This window comes from Brienomyrus brachyistius, chromosome 5 (assembly GCF_023856365.1).
Source record: "Brienomyrus brachyistius isolate T26 chromosome 5, BBRACH_0.4, whole genome shotgun sequence".
Taxonomy (NCBI): Eukaryota; Metazoa; Chordata; class Actinopteri; order Osteoglossiformes; family Mormyridae; genus Brienomyrus; species Brienomyrus brachyistius.
This window is the reverse complement of record NC_064537.1, coordinates 27,722,202-27,747,127: the sequence shown is the minus strand read 5'-3', so window position 1 is coordinate 27,747,127 and position 24,926 is coordinate 27,722,202. Positions and strand designations below refer to the sequence as shown.

General features: G+C 42.4%; 1 protein-coding gene and 1 long non-coding RNA gene across 5 annotated transcripts in view; one reads left to right on the top strand and one right to left on the bottom strand.

Moving 5' to 3' along the window:
- The first annotated feature begins 10,672 nt into the window (after positions 1-10,672).
- Positions 10,673-24,926, top strand: part of LOC125742168 (periplakin-like) — an 18,206-nt gene continuing 3,952 nt past the window's right edge. For 2 of the 4 annotated variants that reach the window (XM_049013897.1, XM_049013895.1), the window contains exons 1-21: positions 10,673-10,877; positions 16,308-16,386; positions 16,485-16,630; positions 16,898-17,018; positions 17,133-17,258; positions 17,417-17,458; positions 18,679-18,840; positions 19,364-19,471; positions 19,556-19,651; positions 20,163-20,285; positions 20,369-20,515; positions 22,133-22,284; positions 22,372-22,475; positions 22,605-22,765; positions 22,930-23,108; positions 23,207-23,345; positions 23,679-23,872; positions 24,000-24,150; positions 24,294-24,377; positions 24,484-24,594; positions 24,751-24,843. In XM_049013897.1, coding sequence (XP_048869854.1) covers positions 10,831-10,877; positions 16,308-16,386; positions 16,485-16,630; positions 16,898-17,018; positions 17,133-17,258; positions 17,417-17,458; positions 18,679-18,840; positions 19,364-19,471; positions 19,556-19,651; positions 20,163-20,285; positions 20,369-20,515; positions 22,133-22,284; positions 22,372-22,475; positions 22,605-22,765; positions 22,930-23,108; positions 23,207-23,345; positions 23,679-23,872; positions 24,000-24,150; positions 24,294-24,377; positions 24,484-24,594; positions 24,751-24,843 — 2,565 coding nt within the window. In that variant the 5' untranslated portion in view covers positions 10,673-10,830. The remainder of the gene's footprint in view (positions 10,878-16,307; positions 16,387-16,484; positions 16,631-16,897; positions 17,019-17,132; positions 17,259-17,416; positions 17,459-18,678; positions 18,841-19,363; positions 19,472-19,555; positions 19,652-20,162; positions 20,286-20,368; positions 20,516-22,132; positions 22,285-22,371; positions 22,476-22,604; positions 22,766-22,929; positions 23,109-23,206; positions 23,346-23,678; positions 23,873-23,999; positions 24,151-24,293; positions 24,378-24,483; positions 24,595-24,750; positions 24,844-24,926) is intronic. The other 2 variants (XM_049013896.1, XM_049013898.1) reach the window with 2 other exon arrangements.
- Positions 13,993-15,788, bottom strand: LOC125742170 (uncharacterized). The gene is made up of 3 exons (XR_007398030.1): positions 15,476-15,788; positions 15,076-15,125; positions 13,993-14,125 (listed from the first exon to the last, which is right to left on the bottom strand). It is a non-coding gene; the product is annotated as an uncharacterized LOC125742170 (long non-coding RNA).

Below are 24,926 nucleotides of genomic sequence, written 5' to 3'. Positions count from 1 at the left end.
ATCACTGAGGAGGTGCTTGTTACATCCTCACCCCTGAACAACCTGTTGACCTGTAACCAGTTTAATTAGTTAGAATATGGATATGACGATGTCTAATTTTTAAACTGCTACTTACCTGAAGGAATCGAAAGACTTTGTCTCCACTAAAACAATACAAAAACTTACTTTAAACTATTACTACCACCGGCATAAAAGACAACTCTTTTTATTGATGCTAACTGACCCTGTCTGCATTGATAAAGAGAACAATGAATAGTCTTGAAGTTGACCTTGAACATTCTCCTAAGTTATTGTCTACTGCTCCTCTCAGCTGCCTTTGCCTCAGGTTGAAGCGATACTCTGCTTCTACATATCAAGCCTGAGACCCACTTGCTGAATTTATAGTAAAAGAGTGATGCCCCTTTGAAAGAACGCAAACATCACCCTTTCGGATTAATTTTATAACTTCTGCATAGTGTATTACATGAGTCACCAACATGCAGATTGCAGACCTCTAGAATGCAAACGTTCGCTCCTGTTATGTAGCCATTTTCAGTCTCTGCCTATACACCCCTATTTTTAACATTTTACTGCTTACTTTATTCATTTATTCCATCTGAATAAATCATTTTATCATGGTTTTAGTGATTTCTGCTACATACTGAAAGAAATGTAAATTAATTAAGGTTTAATTTATTATAATAAGAAATGTGACAGCAGATTTAATAGAATCTCTGGCGATTATCACTTGAAATATTACTGTATGATAAGTAGCCCATTATTTTATATTTTATATATTTATAGCCACTGTAACTTTATTAGTCAGTTATTAATATCCTATACATCATGGGTTCTATCCCGATTTTTATGGATTGATATTATTTTACATTATTTGCTCGTTTCCTTTTTGTAGCTGCTGTTCTATTTTTAATTGAATAAAATTATTATTTTTTATCAATCTGCAGTAAATCTGAAGATAAATCTCAGTAGTATCTGGAAACCTCCATTAAGCTCTGTGAGTTTGTTTTAAGTGTCACATCAAAGGCAAGGATGGAGGCGAAGGCAAGGGGAAAGGTAAAAGGGGCTTTATTAAATAAAATTACACGCAGGGCAAAATTAAATGGACCATGAGGGGTCAAAACCGTAGGGAGGATCAGGTGAGAACATTGGGAAACGCACAGGAGCAGCAACATCAGTGTCTGAACTGGGGAGTTCAAGCCATGGAGGCATATTGTAATTCATTGACAAGGGAGCAGATGAGAGGCAGCTGGGGTGATCCACACAAGGGCTGTAATAGGAGGCAAGACTAAACAAGTAATGAGCCACACAATGGAGAGAACGAGGGGAAAGTAATGCAGGGTGTGATATTAAGAATAGTTTTCAGTATGAAAATTTAATCTTAGTTTTATTGAGTAACTTTTAATGACATTTAATGGGGGTCTACGTAATGAAATTTTGTCATGTTATGAAGTTTAGTAAATGATGCTTTGGCATTCCAAAAAAGTGGTGGGGATTCGATTACATTACCTTCTTTCATCTTTAATATAAGGCGCTTCAGTGTTCCATAATGTTAATATTAATTAGATACCCCACAGTCAAAACAGCACAAATTAAAACTTTTCTGTCAGAATCTTGCTCTCAAAGAGGCAGTTTGCGGACTTCAGTAAGAAAGAAAGAACAACAAAACACACAAACAAATTTGTAGTTTTACCTCCTTTAATCCAAACATGACAACCTTAAACCCAACCCAGCCCTGACCTTAACCAGGGCTGATACTGAGGTGCTCAAGATCTCTAGGAACACCTCTGACCTTAACCGTAAATAAACAAACAAAATACAAGTATTTCAGCATTTTTTGTTTTTTTTTATTGCAGTCACCGAATTTTATTAACTTAAATTTCCCCTTGCGGGGAATGAAAAAAAAGGCTCCCCCTTAACATCAAAATAACAATATCACAGTAATGTATATCTGACACCCTCCCCCATCCACACACACTATACTTTTCTTGAGTCTGGTTGCTATGACAATCCCCATTTGCATTAGAACCTTAATCAACGATTTTACACAGTGGCATGTTATCAGATTAACGGATAATCCTGACCACGCGGAGACCGTTACAAAAAACTATTTCTCAACAGGTCCGGGGTACCAGCCTCCCTGGAACTGCTCCCCTTTGTCTCCCCATTTCCACTGAGGAACAAATAGGCTGAAGCCTCTGCGGTTCAAGAGGTGACTGCAAAACAGAAGCTGGTTCATCGGAATTCACAGGGGATCTGCTTTAGGTGAATTTATGTGCGTAGGGAGAGAACAGATGTTTGACTGCCCTCTAGAGGAAGAACAGAGAGGGAGCAATGACAGAGTCATGCTATGTTTGGAGAAAATTCTACAGGGGGCAAATTTTTCAAATGCTGCGGTAAATTAATATTGATTCTAGTACCGGTATTTAATATAACATCTCGTGCAGGGTCTAAAATAAAGACATTTATAGCTGAGAAAAAAAAGCCCTTCAGTGAATCTTTTTCACATTTTGCATATAGTTTACACCATAATATAAATCGTTTTTTTGCTTGGAAATATAATTAATGTACCCCAGGACACCAATTAGTAATGATGGTCAGCCATCAAAAATATATAAATAAAATAAAACTGTAATGATAAAATTGATAAGGATAATTGAGATTGAGTCAAAGCTTGTTATTTCAAAACAAGATATTAACAAAGAAATAGTAACAAAACCGGCTATAAACCGATAGACAGTACTGAAATACTTAAAGCACAAGGGTAAACAGAGGCTAATGTGCTGTGAGATGCATGATAAATGCTCACAGGGGATCCCATGTGTTCTGCGCTTAATAAAACCATTCCTGCCCACGCGGAAGACTGAGGTCATCCAGCGGGGATCGCGCGACTTGCTGCAAAAGATGAACAATTAAAAATCACCAGCTGTTCTCATCACCATCTGTACCTGCCAGAACCTGGTCTACTTGCTTAATTAAAATCAAATCCCGAACCACTTAACCATTTCAGCACCCCCACACGTACCCCAGCCTGCAAGCAAACGAGACGTATTTTGTGTTGTATCTGATGTAATTCTCTGACAGCGTGAAAAACTGACTGCCACTGCACTATATTCATCGTAATGTTGAATTAGACAGTATCAAGTCTATAAGAAAATATTATGACCACTTTAACTTTAGCCTATATATTAAAATGTGCTTTCATGGGGAATTAGAAAACATTGTGTCATTTTGTCAAACAGCCATTAGCAACGAACAGTGCAGTATATGTGAGACGTTTTCATATATTTGACATACTGACTAAACGCTCATAAGTCACAGTGTAAGCACTGGTACCCTCACTACAGCTATATCATACATGGGCTTATTCTCCCATACATTGTCGGTGAACAAGGAATTTACTAACTTTAGGCTTTAGATAGATCTACGGGCTATTCGTCATTAAAACACAGTGTACTGTAGCAGTACTGCTATTCAAATGCAAATGAGAAAAGTGAGTAAATGTAGGTCTACATAAAATTGTCAAAATAGCATTTTTTTTTTACTAAACTATACTTTACTCAAGCGATCTAATACCGTGCAATGCAGTTAATACAATGAAACATTATACGTTTATCAATTAAGAAGAACAGTTGGTTATAAAAGCATGCGATTTTATAGAGTTTGCAGGAATAATGGATAAACCAATATCGTAAACCTCCAAACGCAGTCATTAACATAAAACATAAAAACTCATTGATCTGTGAGCGATTGTAAAAGTTTCCAATTTCTTCAGATGTGGATGATATCGTTTCGAAAACAGAAACCCTGATATTTCATGAGTAATTAGGCCTATGCATGTTCCTCACAACCCTGACCAGCATAACCGATTAGAAGATGGATGGATGGATGGATGGATGGATGGATGGATGGATGGATGGATGGATGGATGGATGGATGGATAAAACAATACATCGTTCCGGAATTTTTATAGATCTATAAAATAGCTTTTAGAATTCCCTTACCAGTAAATTAGCGAGAGGCAATCAAAGTGCTCCAGCTGGCGTCCTCGAGGTTTCAGATATGACATTGCATCCATACTTAAATGTTCTGGATTGAGATTCAGCTTCAAAGTAATTTTAGGAAAATGTTATATTTACAGCATGCCATTCACGTCATCCTTCGTCACCTACAGTGTGAAGCCAACATTCGCCCGCTATCAAATTATCTAAAGGAACTGAACAAAACGTAAAAGAAAACTAATGTGATATACGTAGAATTTATTTAATCTAACTATCCTGTTTTGGGCTGACAGATCTGACGGCTTTGCGGATGCAACGTATCAAATTGGGTATTTGAAGCTGAGTGGATCAGACAGGCGCCCAGGGACACCGAAAGTTAAATTAATTAGATGTGATACATCTTCACAGCAGGTTCTGAAGATTCATTCATACCACTAAGAGACCTCCCAGGCTCATAAAAATACCAACGTGATACGTGTAGTTTTCAGGTTACCTGTCTTACAGATTATAAATGAAAGCAGATGAGTTTTTCCTCTCAGTTTGCAGTCTATCACTAGTAATATCAAATAGGTAAACCAAATTGACAACAGCACTAAGAACCTTACCTGGGTGCAGTTGGTCTCCTGGGCATGGTTGCTGGCCCCTTTCCTCTGGCTGGTGGCCCGGGGGGGCTCGGGCCTCTCCAGCGTGGGTGGGGCTCTCTACTGGGGGCTGGTCGGCCCCCGGCCGCCTAGGGTCCTAGGGGCCCTGGCCTTAGCTCATACGGGAGCGGCCGCGTCCTCGCATTTGGGAACCCACCTCTGGTTCTTTGGGGCTCATGCCCTTTTGGCTGCGGGGGCTGCGTCTGGGACCTCTCTCCTCCCCCGGCTGGAGTGGGGGCACGGCTGTCATTAGGACGTGGGGCCTTGGCTCTTCCGTGCTCTTTGGAGGCTGTGGACGTCCTGGGCCTCCCGAGCCTGTCTCCGCAGACCTCTGGCTCTTGTGGGGTGTGGTTGCGGCCTCCCACCCTTGCTATTTAGTACATTCCATATTGAAAACACACACGCACACAACACACACACGCACACAGCACACGCACACTAGCCTGCATCTCGCCTACACATGTACATATACTTGCACTCACCCATCCAAGCACACTCTAATATTTTATATGCTTGTATAGCTGTGTAACTGTCTGCACGCTTTAATTTTGTTTATTCCTTTCTGAATCTATCCACTCCTTTTTCTTATTTTTTCTGTTACCTGTTTATATTATACCAAATGTACTTTTTGACTTTGATTAATTAGAAATAAAGGTGGTAAATATAGCAGAAAGTGAAAGGCTCTCGCAACCATGGGCTTGCAGGTTTTTGTTCCAAAAAACGTCTGAAATAAAAATGTGCACACATACATTTACCTTATGTCCACGTGATAAACCAATACATGAAGCAGACCTTCTTGACCAAATTTTACAGTTCCAAATTTGACCACTAGAGGGTAGCACGTAGTGACTTTAAGGCTATATGCATATACATCCATCGATAGATCCATTTTCCCCGGGGCTGTCCAAGATTTTGCCTGATGGCAACACAAGCTTCATTAAAATGACCTAATGCTCGTGACGTGTTTTGCGTGGGCTAAACATTTGATTCTTGGGAACCCTGACATAGTGGTTTAGCTACTTTTGTTTAAAATGCCTTTTCTCTCTCTAACCACGAATTACCACTGAAAAATAGCCCAGATGCCGGTCTTTGAAAAGGCTCCTGTCATTGTTTTTAATGTATGAGAGTGAGGGTAGGGCACACATGTCTTAATCTTAAGAAGCTCTTTTCTATTGCTTCAGCAGAACCCTGTGATCTGCCATTGAACATTCCTTTTTATTACACATTCACTCAGATGACACCCTAATTATGAGCCCCAGAAACGATGTGGAAATAGGGTGTTTTCAGAGGTAGCTGAGGGTGGCTGCGCTGAAGCTTTCGGATACGATGACTGTAACCACACGGTCCCTCTGGGACGCCTGTCTTAAGGCTGAGAACAGAAGCTTTCAACAGGCTGTGTAACGTAGCAGCCGGTGATCTCTGGCCACGGTCGCGTGCATTAACCATGCCAAGCCCAACGAGCCTGACTAACCCACCCACTCCTTATAGCCCAAAAAGCCGTGTGCTCTTCCACCACGCTGACAGTTTGCTCTGACAGCCCTGACCTGTTTTGTAGGGGGGAGGAGCCGTTTAGGAAAGAAATTCCACAGAAAACTTCTCATTTTTCCATCTTACCCGCTTCGTAATGGCACCCGCTCCTGGCCTAATGTCACCATTGTTGTGTAACCAGTGTGAGCTGCAAACTGCTGCATGTCATGTTATGAAATAGCAATGTTGTGGCAACACTTTGCGTCTGGGGCAGAGAGTGTTTTTGTGTTTGAGTGTCGCTTCTCCTTTGCCTTTGCCAAGCTCTGCCTGCTCTCATGGGGCCTGATTAAGTTCCTCTGCTCCATATGGGCAACCTCTTTCCATCCATCCATCCATCCATCCATCCATCCATCCATCCATCCATCCATCCATCCATCCATTTTCCATAACCGCTTCTCATATCCAGGGCTACCTGCAGCTACTGCAAACAAAAATAAACATAATAAAGCTAGTGTGGGGCGTTATCGTTTGGCTTCAAGTGTGGAAAGATGTCCTTTATGCCGGAGTGAGCAGAACACACTTTACAAATCCAAGCAAGCCTAAAGTTCACTTTGGTTCATTTAGTGCTAAATAGTAGCATAATTCAGCTGCTCCCCTAAAAGAAACATTTCCAGGAATGCATGTACTTGCTCAATGCTTAAGCCTAAAATGCACTATGATCTATAGGATACAGGGTCAACCACAGCTTGCTTTATTTTTGTGGTCAATATTTCATGTTAAAGACGTCTAAATAAATCATAATCACAGATGCCTTTAGTTACATTTGTTAACCCGCTACCTATGGCAAATAAATAATTCGTAATTTATTGCTTGAAAGCTACTGTAATTTTCTTTGATGATTTTCATTAAATTGTCTTTCATCTTAGAATTCTTTTTAAATTAGCAAATATAATTGTAAAATCAGATTATGCTGAGATTATAATCTAATAGGACATAATAAAAAGCTTTTGTGTTCCCTACATTGTCTTTGGTATGAGATTAAAACATGATTTTAATGTAACATACTCCCTGGTTAAGTGTCGCAGTTTATATTGGATAGATTGACGGCGCCTCCCTCATTGGCAGAGCAAGTCTTCGTGATGTTATTATAACTATCAACGTAGCCACACCTGCAGCACAATCCTCTATTCATCCATCCATCCGTCCGTCCATCTATCCATCCATGTGTCCGTCTCAAGGCAGCGGAACACGCTGGACAGGATGCTGGTTCATTACAGGACACACACACACAATTGCACTCTAAGAGTCATTTGGAGACATCGATTCCCCAAAGTGTATGTTTCTGGACTGTGGGAAAAGCCCCAAGTACACAAAGGAAACCTGTACAGACAGAGAACCCTCCCTGTGTGCTGACACAGTCCTCACCGTAAAGCAGCACACGTGTATTAAAATTTCTAGAAACATCTAGTTCATTGTTTGTTGTCATGAGGTGTAATTATGGATGATTCCCTCTCATACCTTGCCAGCCCTGCAATTACAGTTGCAATCCTGTCTGATGGAATTAACATCTGGTTAACAGATGACCTTTCCTTCACACCCACAGAGGATTAAGTAAGAAGACAGTCAACTTCCAACCACAACCCAGGATGCTTCAACAAACAGAAAATAAAGAACGTCTCTTTGTTTTTCTGAATTATTACTGAATCATTACATTGTTCTCTTTGTTGACTTTTCTTTATTTAGGGTACAAATTACACAGCAGTTGCAAAACAGGTCATGCTAGTTGTTGGGAGGTTGATTTGACAATCCTGCAGGCTGAATCCTCCTGTCAACACTATCTGGATTAATAAATTAGGATTTATTCATACACCCTTTATATAAACATAGTCATCGCTATAGTATTTATTTAGGTACTAAACTCAATGACAATAAGCTCAAGGACACAGGACTGCAAAGCCTTTTTGGACTTGAACCAGGATCTTGCAGTTGCTGTGCTCTTGCGAGAATGAGGATGAACTGGATATAATTACTTGGGATACAGGCCAGGGTGGTAACTGCAAGGTGGGAGTGCTGATAATTACCTGTTTCTTTTCCTAGTGTGTTTTCACGTATAAACGAGAAAATAAAATCGTGCATTTTAATATTTTTTTATTTCCCAGGTAGAGCTGCCATTCCATCCACGGTGTCCCCCTGCTCTAGAGAGTCAAGATCCCATATCCCAGTGTTGGATATATATTTAGATAATGGGTGGAATTATACATACACACCTGTATAAGTTTGTTTTAATTACTATAATACATTCTGATAAACTGTAGCAGTTTTGTCGGAACTATCAGCCGTCTTGGAAACTGGCCTCTTCCATCACCCCCCATAGGGAAAAAAAAACAGCTTCTGATGAGTGAATTTGCAAAACAGCCTTAAATTAGATTCTTTCACTACGATATGCTGTTTGGCTAATCATGGAAAGGAATGGCAACAAAGTTATGAATAATTTTTCCTGATCGGTGTGTTAGGAGCCCATGCCTGTATTTGTAAGATTGCTGGTTCAAATCTGTCGCCTGCAGAGTAATTATATTGCTGTTTGGCCTGCTTTGCTCTGCATGTGTGTGCGTTTGTCATAGGAGAGTGAGATATGCAGAGACTGAGATTCCATTGTAAGCCACCACGGAAGAGGACGCCTTACAGGCAGTAGAGTTTTCTCTTGATAAACATGATATTGTCAAGTTGTAAGCTGATCACTGGGTGGGCCTCCCTTTATAGCCCAAAAAGCCATGCCTTCCTCCTTTGACGTCCAGCAGGAGCCTTTGAAAGGTTGCAATAATTTCACTCTCAGGTAAGAACAATCAGCAGGAGATGTTTAAGTCCTACTGTGAAGGGAGTCAGTTACATTCTTTTACCACGTTTGTTTTTTTTACTCCTTCAAAGATCTAAGGTGTCTGCCTCTGACTTCTTACTCTGTTCCGTTTCTGCATTCCACCGCCCGCCATCTCATAATATTATTGTTCGTGCTGTCAAAGAAATCTCCATGGTGACCCTGGATCAACAGAACCCATGTCAGAGGTATTTAGCTTTAGTAGTTAAAATGAATGACGTCCCAGTTGTTTACAAATTATCACATAAAGGCATTATTTTCACTTTTGTCGTTTGGTATGAAGCTGTATTAGAAGTATGTAATGTTTCTATTGATCTTATTTGCGCTTTTATTTGTTACACTGACGCTGACTCATGATGACCAGGACAAAGAGCTGACAAATTTGTTTGTTCGTTCATCCATTTATTTATTTGTTTGTTTGTTTATTAGTTTATTTGTTCATTGTTCATTCTGGAGCTCAAGTGTCTTGCATCTTCATGTTTGGAGACTCAGATCCTGCTCTGTGGATTTTGCATGCCCGCCCTGTGTTGAGTGGGTTTGTAGGCAGTGCGCCTAAGTTACGCACGGCCTCCCTAAGCACACCCTGCTCTGGCCTGGCATCTGGGATGTTGTGCCCTGTGCCGCAGGGGACGAGGGACCAGGCACTCTCGCAACACTGTATCATATAATTATTTGGAAGATGGGTGGAATTTAATACTGTCCATGAATTTGGGAAGGTAATATGCTTTAGGGAGAAAGCTGACACTTCTAAAAACTGCCATTTATAAAACTAATTTAATATTCAGACATCTTTTATTAAAGGTTACCCACTAAAAAAAACCCTAAATACAACTATATAGCAATAACATCCATCTAAAATAACGTTCACCTTAACTAACCCTAAAACACACAAAGACAAATGAGATTTCCATTATTTTCAATTATGAGTGACCAATGCAAATATTTCACTATTGGTGGCATAATTAGAAAAGCATATCAGGCTATTCTCATTCTGATTGACAATTATGCGTTTTGCTAAGAACCAGACGTATATTTAACATTAATATTCAATAGCATAATACCCTGGATCGATAATTATGTTTAGAGCAATAAGGACTCGATAAGCAAACTGAGTTGTTTAAATAGTTCTGTAATGATTCAGCTATCACAACAGTGAAGCATATGGGTGGTTTATAAAGAGTATTCAGGGTGATCGCAGTTACCAGAGATTTACGTTTTCCTTATTATGAATATTTTACTAATAACTGCACGTGCTTGTTCCCCGTACATCTCTCTGCTTCATTCCATTTGCAGCTGAGCTGGAAAATAGATGTACAGTGTTGTCATGTGTGGAGTACATTCCTCACGACACCGACTGTGTTTAAAAACACAATGACATGACAGAACAAGTCAGATAAGATTTCAACACGAATCTCACAACTGATTAGATCTCAGCTCTGATCTTGTCCCTCGAATGGGTTGCAGAAGAAATTATAAAAAGATTTATATAATATAGACTCGAGTAATTTGGCCAGGATGTAGTTCCTTTTACTGGAACGGCCAATTTGCATTTGTGTGGTGTAAAGTTTAACAGCAGGGAAAAGCAGCCTGAAAAACTTCACATCCATCTATCAGAATGCTTCCTTGGTTTGCTAATGAGTTGCAAGTACACCATCCCCTGTTGGGGTTAGTCCAGTCCAGGTTTTATCCGAGCTTTCGCTGGGCGCTTGGGTGTCGTCTGACAGCTGATTTTAAACGGGGAGGGTGACATATGAAAACGGCTTTCAGGTTTTAATATTGATGCAGAGCATCAAGGAGACATCCAGATAAGCGACCTTCTCCAGGGGAACCGTACTGCGCACCTACCGTCATTATGTCAAAAGAGCAGAGCGCAAATATCAATGGGACTCCAGTCGCAATGTAAGTAATTGATTGCTAACTGATATAAACGTCTTCTTGAGATTCGGTAACATGTGATTTATTTACTTAATTATGCGTTTTTAAGTAGACATAAGGAAGTAAACAGAGTAATATGATATAAATAAATAATGTCTGCTATTTGCACAAATTTAACCTACAACTTGATACTGAGCAAATCATTTACAATGCGTTCTAAGTGCAGGTATACAGGTGCTACACTATACACGCGCATTGCGTTTTGATGGCTTCTCTTACTGAAACTGGCGGAACATTATCGAGTCACTTTCAACTTTCTAATACTAAATGAAGACTTTAAAAATGTTTTAGGACTAGCAGTGTCACCTGACTTGTCGCTGTAACTGCTGCTGAAGAGTTTCTTCAGTCAATCCATTATATGAATATGTATCAAAAGTCACAGTCTCTGTAGATTTGAAGTTGCGAAGGGAAAGGATGAACAACTGCTGAAAGGAGATCCTACGGCAGATCTTTTTGCAGCTATATTTTCCATGTTTGTATATACAGAAATGTTTTATTATGGTTTTATTCTGTATTTATATTTATTGTTTTACATGAATAATTTTAGAATGCTAGCTGTAATTGAAACATTACGTGTGTTATTTGATAATAGTAGCCTATAAGTAAATAAACAGATACATTTTCTTTTCTGAGAACTTACAGTATAAATAGATGTTGCCACTCAATATATTAAAGGGCATTTTCACAAAAATTGCTTTATCTCAATGTAGTGCTTAAGCTTAATGTGATACTTTTACAATTTCTTGCAATTTAAAAGTCAAGTATATGTATACAATAGTTGCCAAAATTGTGGAAACACATAGCATTTTTAGCATCATGCTTTAAAAAGCACTACTGGAACACTGGTGGTAATGTTCATAAATAATCAAGGAATGTTTACAAATATCATACATTGGATGTTTAAATAGGTAACTGGAGCAAAGGTTGAATGAAGTTCTGTAATATCTAAAAACTGGGAGTGTTTCTACAATTTTGGCCACTAGTGTGTGTGTGTGTGGATTAGGTTCATATTGCATTGGAGGGACCAAAAGTCCCCCCAGATGTAATAAAAACCAGTTGTTTTTTTTTACATTGTGGGGACGATTTACAGGTGCCCACAAAGATCAGTGACTGCAATTGAAAATGTAAAAATGCCAAAAGTCTGATATTTTGTTTGGTTGCTTATGGTTAAGGTTATTGTTGGGTAGGGCTTAAGGTCGTCATGTCGGGATTAGAGTTTTTCCCCATAGAAATGAATGGAGAGTCCCCGCAAAGATATAATTACAAATCTGTGTGTGTGAGTGTGTATTTATATATAAATCATGTGCTGTAGAGCATTGCAAGTAAGACAAAAATAAGAGACATACTCTCTCGGACTTACCGGCTCTGTAGTTGGGTTTCTTACATTTATAGCATACAGTAAACACATTTTGGCTACACAAAGAAACTCGCAGTGAAACATTATCACTAAATCCTGCTCTTAAGCAAATGCACGGAATCTGTCTACAGCTCATGCAGCATTAAAACTGCAACTTTGTGTAATGCTACATTGTCGAGTGCTGCTGGCTTTTCTGGCTGCAAACTGGGTATGTCTTCGTAAACCACAGCAGCTAGTACACACAGACACAGCTTCGCATGGAAGTCAAATAGTTATCAGCAAAGGTCAAAACGTTTTGAGCACTTGTGTCTGCCTACTTCAGTGTGACGTTTTGTAAAACTATCTTTGTTTTGTCATATGTGTTTACTCTAAATGGACACATTTACAAAGTGACAATGAACTAAATCCTAACATAAGGAACACAGAAGATCTTGCCCTTTAAAAACTGGCCATGTGCAGTTCCGTGTATTTTGCATGTCCACCCCTTGTATTGTGGAGCACATTTGAAGGAAGATGCTTTACATAGTTTGGCAAAGAAGAGCAGGTGCTCAGGCACCCCCAGCCCCCCCCCTGCATGTGCCTGTCCAGTGTCACGCCATTAGGTGAGCAGCATTTTTAAACAGTGCAGTAATCAGGCTTCACCGCTGCTCTGTGTCCTGTGCTGACTGGCTCCTCCCTGTATGGAAGATTGTTAGTAAATCAGAAATACTTCTAAGAGATTAAATGTTATACCGTGCTGATGTCATTTGCCAGTCAACATTTTTCTGAAGAAGAGTTATTAAATTCCTTTAATATTTGACCTGTAAGCGCTAGACATAGAGCTTTTCCTTCAGAAAAGTGTATTTATCTTGCATCAATCCATCTATACATACATACATACATACATACATTGATGCATGCATACATACTTGCATACATAGATACATGCATATATGCATACATGCATAGATACAGTGCATGCATGCATATATACATGCATGCATGCATTCATACATACACACATGCATGCATACATGCATTCATTCATTCATGTACACATGCACACATGCAAACATAAATACATGACCAGCACGCTGACACCACACCAGTACTGGGAACGCAAGACTCCCTCCTGATCAGTACAGTGGCACCACACCAGTACTGGGAACGCTAGACTCCCTCCTGACCAGCACACTGACAACACACCAGTACTGGGAATGCTAGACTCCCTCCTGACCACCATACCGTTACCACACCAGTACTGGAAATGCTAGACTCCCTCCTGACCAGTATACCGGCACCACACCAGTACTGGGAACGCTAGACTCCTTCCTGACCAGCACACCGGCACCACACCAGTACTGGGAGCGTTAGACTCCCTCCTGACCACCATACCGTTACCACACCAGTACTGGAAATGCTAGACTCCCTCCTGACCAGCACACCGGCACCACACCAGTACTGGGAGCGTTAGACTCCCTCCTGACCAGCACACTGACAACACACCAGTACTGGGAATGCTAGACTCCCTCCTGACCAGTATACTGGCACCACTCCAGTACTGGGAGTGTTCGACTCCCTCCTGACCAGTATACCGGCACCACACCAGTACTGGGAACGCTAGACTCCCTCCTGACCAGTATACCGGCACCACACCAATACTGGGAACGCTAGACTCCCTCCTGACCAGCAAACCGACACCACACCAGTACTGGGAGTGTTAGACTCCCTCCTGACCAGTATACCGGCACCACACCAGTACTGGGAGTGTTAGACTCCCTCCTGACCAGTATACCGGCACCACACCAGTACTGGGAGTGTTAGACTCCCTCCTGACCAGCACACCGGCACCACACCAGTACTGGGAGCGCTAGACCTCCTCCTGACCAGCACACCGGCACCACACCAGTACTGGGAGCGCTAGACTCCCTCCTGACCAGCACACCGGCACCACACCAGTACTGGGAGCGCTAGACTCCCTCCTGACCAGTATACCGGCACCCCACCAGTACTGGGAGCGCTAGACCCCCTCCTGACCAGCACACCGGCACCACACCAGTACTGGGAGCGCTAGACTCCCTCCTGACCACCATACCGGCACCACACCAGTACTGGGAGTGTTAGACTCCCTCCTGACCAGCACACCGGCACCACACCAGTACTGGAAGCGCTAGACTCCCTCCTGACCACCATACCGGCACCACACCAGTACTGGGAACGCTAGACTCCCTCCTGACCAGCACACCGGCACCACACCAGTACTGGGAGCGCTAGACTCCCTCCTGACCAGCACACCGGCACCACACCAGTACTGGGAGCGCTAGACTCCCTCCTGACCAGCACACCGGCACCACACCAGTACTGGGAGCGCTAGACTCCCTCCTGACCAGTATACCGGCACCACACCAGTACTGGGAGTGTTCGACTCCCTCCTGACCAGTATATCGGCACCACACCAGTACTGGGAGCGCTAGACTCCCTCCTGACCAGCACACCAGCACCACACCAGTACAGGGAGTGTTAGACTCCCTCCTGACCAGTATACCGGCACCACACCAGTACTGGGAACGCTAGACTCCCTCCTGACCAGTATACCGGCACCACACCAATACTGGGAACGCTAGACTCCCTCCTGACCAGCAAACCGACACCACACCAGTACTGGGAGTGTTAGACTCCCTCCTGACCAGTATACCGGCACCACACCAGTACTGGGAGTGTTAGACTCCCTCCTGACCAGTATACCGGCACCACACCAGTACTGGGAGTGTTAGACTCCCTCCTGACCAGCACACCGGCACCACACCAGTACTGGGAGTGTTAGACTCCCTCCTGACCAGCACACCGGCACCCCACCAGTACTGGGAGCGCTAGACCTCCTCCTGACCAGCACACCGGCACCACACCAGTACTGGGAACGCTAGACTCCCTCCTGACCACCATACCGGCACCACACCAGTACTGGGAGCGCTAGACCCCCTCCTGGCCAGCACACCGGCACCACACCAGTACTGGGAGCGCTAGACTCCCTCCTGACCACCATACCGGCACCCCACCAGTACTGGGAGCGCTAGACTCCCTCCTGACCACCATACCGGCACCACACCAGTACTGGGAACGCTAGACTCCCTCCTGACCAGCACACCGGCACCACACCAGTACTAGGAGCGCTAGACTCCCTCCTGACCACCATACCGGCACCACACCAGTACTGGGAACGCTAGACTCCCTCCTGACCAGCACACCGGCACCACACCAGTACTGGGAGCGCTAGACTCCCTCCTGACCAGTATACCGGCACCACACCAGTACTGGGAACGCTAGACTCCCTCCTGACCAGCACACCGGCACCCCACCAGTACTGGGAGCGCTAGACTCCCTCCTGACCACCATACCGGCACCACACCAGTACTGGGAGCGCTAGACTCCCTCCTGACCAGTATACCGGCACCACACCAGTACTGGGAGCGTTAGACTCCCTCCTGACCACCATACCGTTACCACACCAGTACTGGAAATGCTAGACTCCCTCCTGACCAGTATACTGGCACCACTCCAGTACTGGGAGTGTTCGACTCCCTCCTGACCAGTATACCGGCACCACACCAGTACTGGGAGCGCTAGACTCCCTCCTGATCAGCAGACCGATACCACACCAGTACTGGGAGTGTTAGACTCCCTCCTGATCAGGACACTGGCAAAACTCCAGTACTGGGAGTGTTAGACTCCCTCCTGACCAGTATACCGGCACCACACCAGTACTGGGAACGCTAGACTCCCTCCTGACCACCATACCGGCACCACAGCAGTACTGAGAACGCTAGACTCCCTCCTGACCACCATACCGGCACCACAGCAGTACTGGGAACGCTAAACTCCTGTTGTTTTCTTGACACTTTCAGACCCTCTTTTGAATAGCAGTTATTAATTGTTTGTTTCACTCTTTTGTACATGTGTAAGTTACCCCTTTACTGGCAGAATCTTCGCAGCTGAAACTCATAGAGAGAAAAGCAGAGTTTAATCGGCTGTCAAATTCATTGATTTGTTTGTGATCTCAGAAAACCGCAGACAGAGCCAACAGCGGTGACTGACAAAGTGGAGAAGACGATCGCCGAGGCTGAGCAAAACCTGGCAACAGTTATGTGAACATCCGACTTTACCAAGGACCTGCATTTCATCCGGATTCTTGGTGATATTATAGTGAATTCTAATCGGGTAAAAATGGCCTATTTCAGGATTTGAGTTTAATTAATGAAGGAAAGGATCCACAATACCAGGATGACAGCAAGGAAAAGATTCTGGAATCTCTTGAGCTGCTGAAGAACCTAAAAAACGTTATCGGCGACCTCAAGCACCCTCAAGCAGAAACAATCAAGAAAGAGTAAGTTTGATAGAAATATTCCATCCATCTATTTTTCTGTGCCCTGGAATAGACATATTCCTAAGAAGGAATATTCATGAATTCCCCAAAATGTTGAAATACAAATCTGTTTAAGTCTTTCAAAACAATGAATCCATTCCTATTAATGAATAGTGTTTCTGACGTAATGCTTAATATACTGTACACTGGATAATCAAGAATATTGTTCTTTTGTAGACATTTGTGTTGGGACTTCTGACATATAACAGGTCTTTTTGTTCTTCCAAGTATCATACAGCTGGAAGAGAGAGTGAGGAAACTTCAGATGGACCATGAGAGAATGTATAAGTCAAGGTGTTTAGAAAGACCCTGCAGTGATGACTGGGGGAAAATCATTGAGGAGAAACAGGTTATTATGATACCAGACAATCTCTTATTATCCTGCAACTAGAAGCTCTAGCAGTCTTCTGGTTTAAGACTTAAGACTTAAGACAAGCGCTTTGGTGTTGACTTTGTTTGACAGGTAAGTCTGAGCAGCAGCAAATTTGGGCCTGACTTAAAAAACATGGAAAGCCAGATGAAAGAACACATCGCCTTCCACGATGAAATTGAAGCGTGGGGACCTCTTATAGCTCAGGAAAATGACACGGTGAGCAGCATTACATTGTTGTGTCGTCACTTAATAAGCATGCAAATTGTGACTTGTGAGTCTGGCATTTATTGCAAGAGATTTATTGGGTGTTGTTTTCTTTCATAAGCTTTAATTTAGGTGCTGATGGTCTTCATATTTCTCATTTTCTGTTACAGGGCAAATTCACTGACCTACAGCTGAAATACGATAAGCTTCTGGTAAGAACAGCTTTGTTCACCTCAGAAACTTAAGTGGAACCTCCCTTTGCTTATAGGCAACCAGACAATAAAGGATTCATGCATATGAAACATAGCAGGAAGTTTGAAAACCCCAAGCGGTACATGAAGCAGAGCTGATTCTAGGCGTGATCGCCAACTGAAGCTTCTAACATGCTGGTATCTGTGGCTGAAGGATATATACGCCTTTGCAGAGAATGGCGGCTGAAGAATGGGAACTATTGTTGCCCTTAGAGCAAGACAAGTCAATAATGAATTATGACTTAACTGACCACTGTGGTATATTGTTGTAGGATTTTATAGGATAGAAACTTGGGCAGAAACTCAACCACCCTTAATTAAGCAGACTATTACAATAAATTAATGTATAGCAAACATATAGCATTAAACAAAGGATTGATCAATCAGGGTGATCAAAAGACAGTCTTTCATTGGTTGACATAATCTTGTTTTCCTTATTGACTGTGATCTGTGTCCCTCTTTAGTGTCTGAATAAAGCTCTGCTACACATAGAGAATGCTGGAAATAAGGTTAAATGTCTATGTGAAACATTATCAGGAAATCAACTCCTTCTTCCAAAGATCGCTTCCAGTTTGGTCTGTAAGATGAACTGCAGAATCTAACACCACCCAGCTGTCTCAGTCTTTCAGGTTTCGTGGTTTAAATAATCCGCTGACTTTTGGTCCATTCATGAGCAGCTTGTAAACAAATGATAAGCACATTACTCCCTGTGTCGCATGAATTCTTAAAAAACAGGGGCGAAGTCCCTTGGGGCAGTGTAGTCAGTGACGAGGCGCCATTGTGGGGAAAGCCAGTCTGAAGATTGAAGAGTGAATGTTAAATGCATCAAAAGTAGTTTGCCTTTCTTCTGCTCATTTAAAGATTACTTGAAATAAAAATTGAGTTGTATGCCATTTCAGTTAACATTATACACTAGCCTGGAGCATACTTTGACAATAAATAAACTGCATACTGTAAATAAACTGAAACTCTAAAACCCTTGAGAAAACTACTCTGCATCTACAGACATGTAACTAAGCCTATTGAGGTATAGTTCGGTTCTGCTGTTGGAGAGAAACTGTTTGTCGTGGAGACTTGTGTCTCATTTAAAACAAAGGTGATTTCCCTAGAAACTCCAACTCATTGGCTCCGAAAAACAGGTTCCTACGAAACTACAGTTGAAGCATAATTTCTGATCCCAGGTCAGCTCATGTGCACGACACCAGCACCTGTTCACCTTGCGGGACTACATGGTCCGCTGCACCGTCGAGCTCTTCTGGATGGAGCAGCAGGCGGAGGAGCGAATCAGCAACGACTGGAGTGATGCCAGCTTGGATTACCCATCCCGGCAGAAACAATACGAGGCATAATTCATCATTCATTTTGCATTAAGGGTGGCAGGAATTCTGGGAAATAAAGTAACTAGAAGTTTCGTTAACGCTTTACTTGAAGCACTCAGAATGCATAATAATGGTCAGTATAAGCCTCTATAATGCATTATGAAGGTACATATATTATAGATGAGAGCTTCATGAAGTATTCATAATGCATAATAAACATGGCTATAATGGGTTGTGGCTTTTTATAAATAGTTATAATGTTTTATGAATGCATTATAATACATTATAAAGGTATATATGATGCATTATACATTAGTGCTTTAAGTAAAGTCTTACTGAAGTTTCTGACTTGTAAGTGGCTAATCTGTAACCTCGAGAAGATAACTTAATACAAAAGTTTTCGTAATTTACAAAAAACAAAACAACCAAAGATTCATTAGTATTGTAAATGGTGTATGAAATTGCCTTGGTCCCTGAATTGTTTAGATTTGTTCTTAAGGTACCGGGATAATATATAATGTTGTTGATGTCCTGTTGTTCATACCAGAAGTTCATCAGCAAGTGTCTTGAATCAAAGGAGATCACTGTTTCCAAACTGATTGATGACGGTGAAGCACTCAAAGCTGATAATCACCCGGCTGTAAACGTCATTGAGGTACGTCCATCCATCCACTGCTGATCGTAGTGAGAAGAGCGCCCCCTAGTCTGAATGGCTGGTACTCACAGCTTTCTTTTTTAGGCACACATGGAAGCGGTACTGGCAGAGTGGAAGGACTTCCGTGGTCTGCTTACCTGCGAGGAAAAGCACTTGAGGAACATGGAGGATTATCACAGAGTCAGTGCAGCTTGAAAGGACCTTAATCACTTTCACAGCCTGAAAGCACATAACCCAGTGTTTCCCAATCTGGTCCTAGGGGATCCAAGGACAGTCCGGGTTTTTGCAAAAGAGTGGAATGGCTGGCAGGGAGCCTGGAGGGAACATACAGTAGATATACAGTATGATTATTCTGTTGAGGCTCAAACCAGCAACCTCCTGGGCACAGAGGCTTATCCCACTGAGCCAAACACTGTCACCAAAACACAAATCCCGACAACTTTTTAACAGAGGATGGTTTCATTCCATTACCATCAGGGTTAGGGATCCAGCAGGCTTCTACTGCACCACTCTTCTCAGTTTAAAACAACAATAATCATTTTCAAGGTTTACGAAGGTAACAACAGCGATGAAGAGTAATTTTGACGCAGTTAGTAATTATGGTGTAATGAGATCTGTTTTGCTAATGTGGGTTAATATTGTTTCGCCTCTGAGACTGTTAAATGAGACGGGTGTGTGATGTTATGTGCAGTTTCATAGGGAAGCACGGGACGTCCGGGACCTGTTACAAAGGATCGACAAAGAGCTGAGCAGCAGATACAACCCTGAGTTCAAGGACGCATACCAGATAGAGCTTCTCATCTCAGACCTCGACGTGAGTTACATTTCTCCTCTGCCTGTGAAGTTCCTTGAATGCAAGGGGTGAGCCCTCCTGACCCATATGCCTGTGTGAGCCAGGACTTGGTGGGAGCTATGGACCAGCATGAGAAGCGGGTGGAGGTCCTGCAGGCGCAGAGTCAGAATGTGCATCCCCTGAAGGTCCGCAGGAAGATGCCCATGGAGCTCCCCCTGGTGGAGGCCCTGTGCAACTTCCACACAGACCAGGTTACCTGCCCTCTCCCTTGTCACTTGAGCCTGAGTGTTTAGTATACTGCTCTACATGTGACATATTATATTATACTGCACTGCGTTCCCCCCCCCATTGTTTCACTAGGGGCTGTCTGTCTCATCCTGTTTTATACTGTAAATATTACGTTGTCGCTTTTGTTAAATGCAGCACTGCGAGGCCACATTAAAGCCTCTCTTTTCACTGCACACATGTGAAACAACAAATGAAATATATATTTCAATAAGGCAAAATTTAACCTGTAAATTGATTTGTCTAGAAAAGTGATGGGGTAGCGTGTGGGTCAGTGGGGTAGAACACAGTGCCTGTGATCGGAAGGAGGTTAGGTCAAATCCCAGGGGCAGCTGAGTGACTGAGCCCTTCAGGCCAAGTGAGCTTTGTTTTCATATCCTCTATATATAGGTATAAAGCTGGGAGGTAGCATTCCCCCAAGACTACAGTGCACCATTCAGTAACATTGGGAGGGGGAGTGTTTTTGCAATAATAAAAGCAAAAAACAGGGGGGCTGTGGGGTGCACTGCGAAGTAAGTTCTACATACCCAGAGTTAAGTCCCTAGAGCTGGTTTAGCAAACCATGATTGTCACAATCAGCGTTAAACAGCACTGTGACAGTGGTAGTTAATTTAGGGTGTGTGTGTGTGTGTGAAACTTGTTTTATTTGACTTATAGTTGTTCACTCAACTTTCCAGTGCTTAACAAGAATAAAAAATCAGCAGTTTATGAAATAAATGGAAAAGTGGTAAAAACCTGTGATGTGCAAAAACTGATATGACTGGTAGTGTATGTAAACAATACTTAATACAGCAGCAATACTGTAGGAAGTAATAAATAAAGACAAAAAGTAGTAAGAAATAGACAAATAAGGGGTGCGTTCAACTTGGGCGTAGGTCTCTCTGCAGCTGACGTGACGTGGAGCGAGATCTGCCGGCGGCTGCAGGGCTGGAGTATAAACTGTCTGCAGCTAAGTAGGGCTTCTACTCCTCGTAGTGCGAGACCTGACTGCAATGGCAGCACTGCCAGAAGGGTGTAGATACATCTATAGAAATATCACCTGCATGCACATTACTTCTTTTACAATAACCAACTCCTGATCCAAACTCTTAGCAGTGAAAAAATAAACTATTATGTATAGTGGCCCTGTGTAAAAAGATAGTCAGATAATGCATCGGAACTGCCTGGGATACAATCGTCATGCGTGTAACTAAACTCTTCAGCCAATAATAGCAAAGTTGTGTCGTCACGGAGGCGGCTCCAGTTTGTGCAGCCGGCTGAGAGGTGCTGCACGATCTGTCTTAAGTCGTCTTGCTCTCGCGAGGTTTTTGTACCATGTGACATGGTGACGAGTGGTGACGTTTTGCGGCGCCGGTTTAAGTCGGACAAAAAAATCTAACCATGATGCATTGCATCAGGACCAGAATGCATTGCTTTAAGCCAGCGCTGTAAGCGGCTGGCTGAAGTCAAACGCGCCCAATAGTGCCAAGCACTGACTGTCATCCTCAAGTATGTCATATAGAAATAATCATTCTTAATCTGTAGGAGTGCAGAGGAAACTGGAGTATGTCAGTGATATGTATCTCAGATTTTCCTTTACACAGGGATCAATAACCCAAGGTAAGACATACACCCTTCTTAGCATCGGCAGACGGAAGTGGAAAGTGCTGGACCTCGCAGGCTGCCACCTGTCCGCCCCGGCGGTGTGCTTCCTCGTCCCTCCCACCGACCCGGAGACCATTGCTCTTTCCCAGAGGTGCGTATACACACCATGCACTTGTTTGTGCACCTTCTGCAATATGGGGCTCAAATGTAACTTTACCATAATCCTCTCTCTCTGTAGCATAGCTAGCCTGAAGAGTGATATCAGAGAAAATATTTCTAGAAGCAAGGATATACTACAAAAGAAGTTAGAAGAAGTTAAGAAAGAAAAGCCGGGCCTTTCTGGTACATAAGCTTTAAATGTATATAGTTTGATTATGTCTATTATCTATATTATTCAAGTAAAAGATAAGTCAATCATAAAAGTAATGTTTACCCTGTTGGTTCTGCTTTTACTCTATAAATTGGACCCAGAAGCCAGTCAAGAGCAGCTTTGCCTTCGGTTGATGGCCAATCTGGAGAAAATCACTAATGATCTCAACAAACAGGAAGAGGGCATCTACACCGTTTTGAGACCCCCACTGCAGCAGAATGATCCATTCCAGGACAGTACAAATCGGATCAGAGTCCTCAAGGTAACAAACTTTTTAGTTATTTTCTAAAGACTTAGTCATTTACTTTTTATTTAAACATTTCAGTAGAACAGGACTTACACACTCAGTTATGCTTTTATTTATTATGGTTACTGTAACGAATTAACACTAAATTCTTAGTATAAATAGGTTTGTTGTCATTGTAGGACACGGAGGCTTGCATTAAGAAAATCGAGCTTAAGAAGAAGTCCAAAGTCCAAGAGGCGGAGAGGCTCCTAAATTCTCACCCAAAGTGCGCCGGTGCCTCTCAGCTCTTCGCAAAAGTGAACGAAGCCAACGATAAATGCAACAAGGTCAACGCACTGCTGAAATGTGCAGAGGACAAGTATGGCTCTTCATCTCAAAGCCACTGCCGTGAAATGAGCATAGTAAAAAAATCTGCTTATTAAATCCAACAGCTGAGCGGTTTCTTGTGTCCGACAGGTTTATGAACTCCAGCAGACTAGAAAGCTCTTTGAGCACCATAGGGGAGCTACTGAACACTTATGAAATGACTCTGGCGGAGGAGCAAGTTATGCCGGCGGACCTGTCTTCCCTTGAAAGACTGCAGGAGTGTCTTTTTGTAAGTTCTTAATAGATTTTGAAGGTTAACTACTGTACAGATTCTCCTTTATGGATGAAGTAATATTCTAGTGGAACTTGCGGCTTATGGCAAAGGAGACTGTATATTGTTAAAATGGATTTTATTGACCGCGACCCAGTAGGATATGCGGTTTGGAAAATGGATGGATGGATGGATTATTGAGCAGCATAACAAATACAATGTTCTCCTGTTAGGAGCTCCTACTTATCTAGACCCTTTTTTTGTGACATGTGACCAAGAACCACATAAAATTACACGCACAACTCAAGCCGATAACTACTGCGGCTAAAAACTGTTATTCTGTTTTCAAAGACAATATGCTCTGATCTGGAATCCAAAAGACCTGCCTTCGATGAGGCCCAGACGAATCTTGGAATTCTCAGGTCCTGCTGTGAAGGCATGGTCAGCAAAGTGCATGAGCACTGTCCTGATATGAACAGGCAGCAGGCAGAGGTCCACAGGCTCAGGAGGCATCAAGAACTTGTCAACAAGCAAGTGGAGGCCAGGTGAGCAAGCTGTCTAACACAGAACCGTGCTGTAGCTGGTGGTGTTGGGCGTTTGGGACATTTGTCAATGTCGTCATTCGCTTAGCTATTACACAACCAAACCCACTCGTTTCATTTTCTCCGGAAGGTCTAAGAGTCTACAAAAAGCTAAGGTTGCTTTAAACAACTACAGCCGTTTGTATAACAAGCTAAAGGATTGGCTTTGCCAGCTACCCAACTATGAGCCCCAGGACACAGACAATGTCCAACAACTGGATGCCAAGCTGAAAGAACAAAGAGTAAGAACTGGAACAAGACAAGACGAGATGAAGCTGCTTGCTTTCTGATACAAGCAGTTTAAGTCCAATGACCTTCCATTAGTATTTAACGTATATATTTTTCATCCAGAATTCATTATGATGTTTCCTTTTTTCTGCCACAGAATCTGATAGCTGATATTGCCAGGAAACAATTGGACTTGCAAGAGGTTTTAAGAAATGCATGGCTGTACCACCAAGCTGTCGAGGTTAGGGGGATGATCTTATAAATGGGAATATGAATAACTTTCATCACTGTCTGATTAATACTCGGCCTTTGCAATATTCTCACTTCTAATTTCCTTAACTTTTCAGGACTATGAAACTCAGGCACTTCAGTTGAAAACATTCCTTGACCTTGAGGATGGTCAGGTCATGAAAAACATAAATATGCTTGAAAGTAGAGCTCCCAGTCTCAAAAATGAGGTGAAATGACTAATTTTAGAAGAAATATATTGCTCATCTATTTTTGGATAATACTGATATGAACTTGGAAGTACAGTAACATTTATCTGATAATTAACATCATGTTTAATTGTGTCTTTATGAGTATAAGCACTCATGAATATTAACACTCTGTAGGAATCTACGTTAGAACATAAATTTCTGGAAGCTTCTGCCATAAACAAACACAGACTTCAAGGCCTCGAGTATGCACTAAATCTATTAAACCAGGTAATGAATTTTACTTTTGGATAAATATATACAACATGTAATCTGTATATAAGATAAAATGCAAACTGATATTTGTTTACATA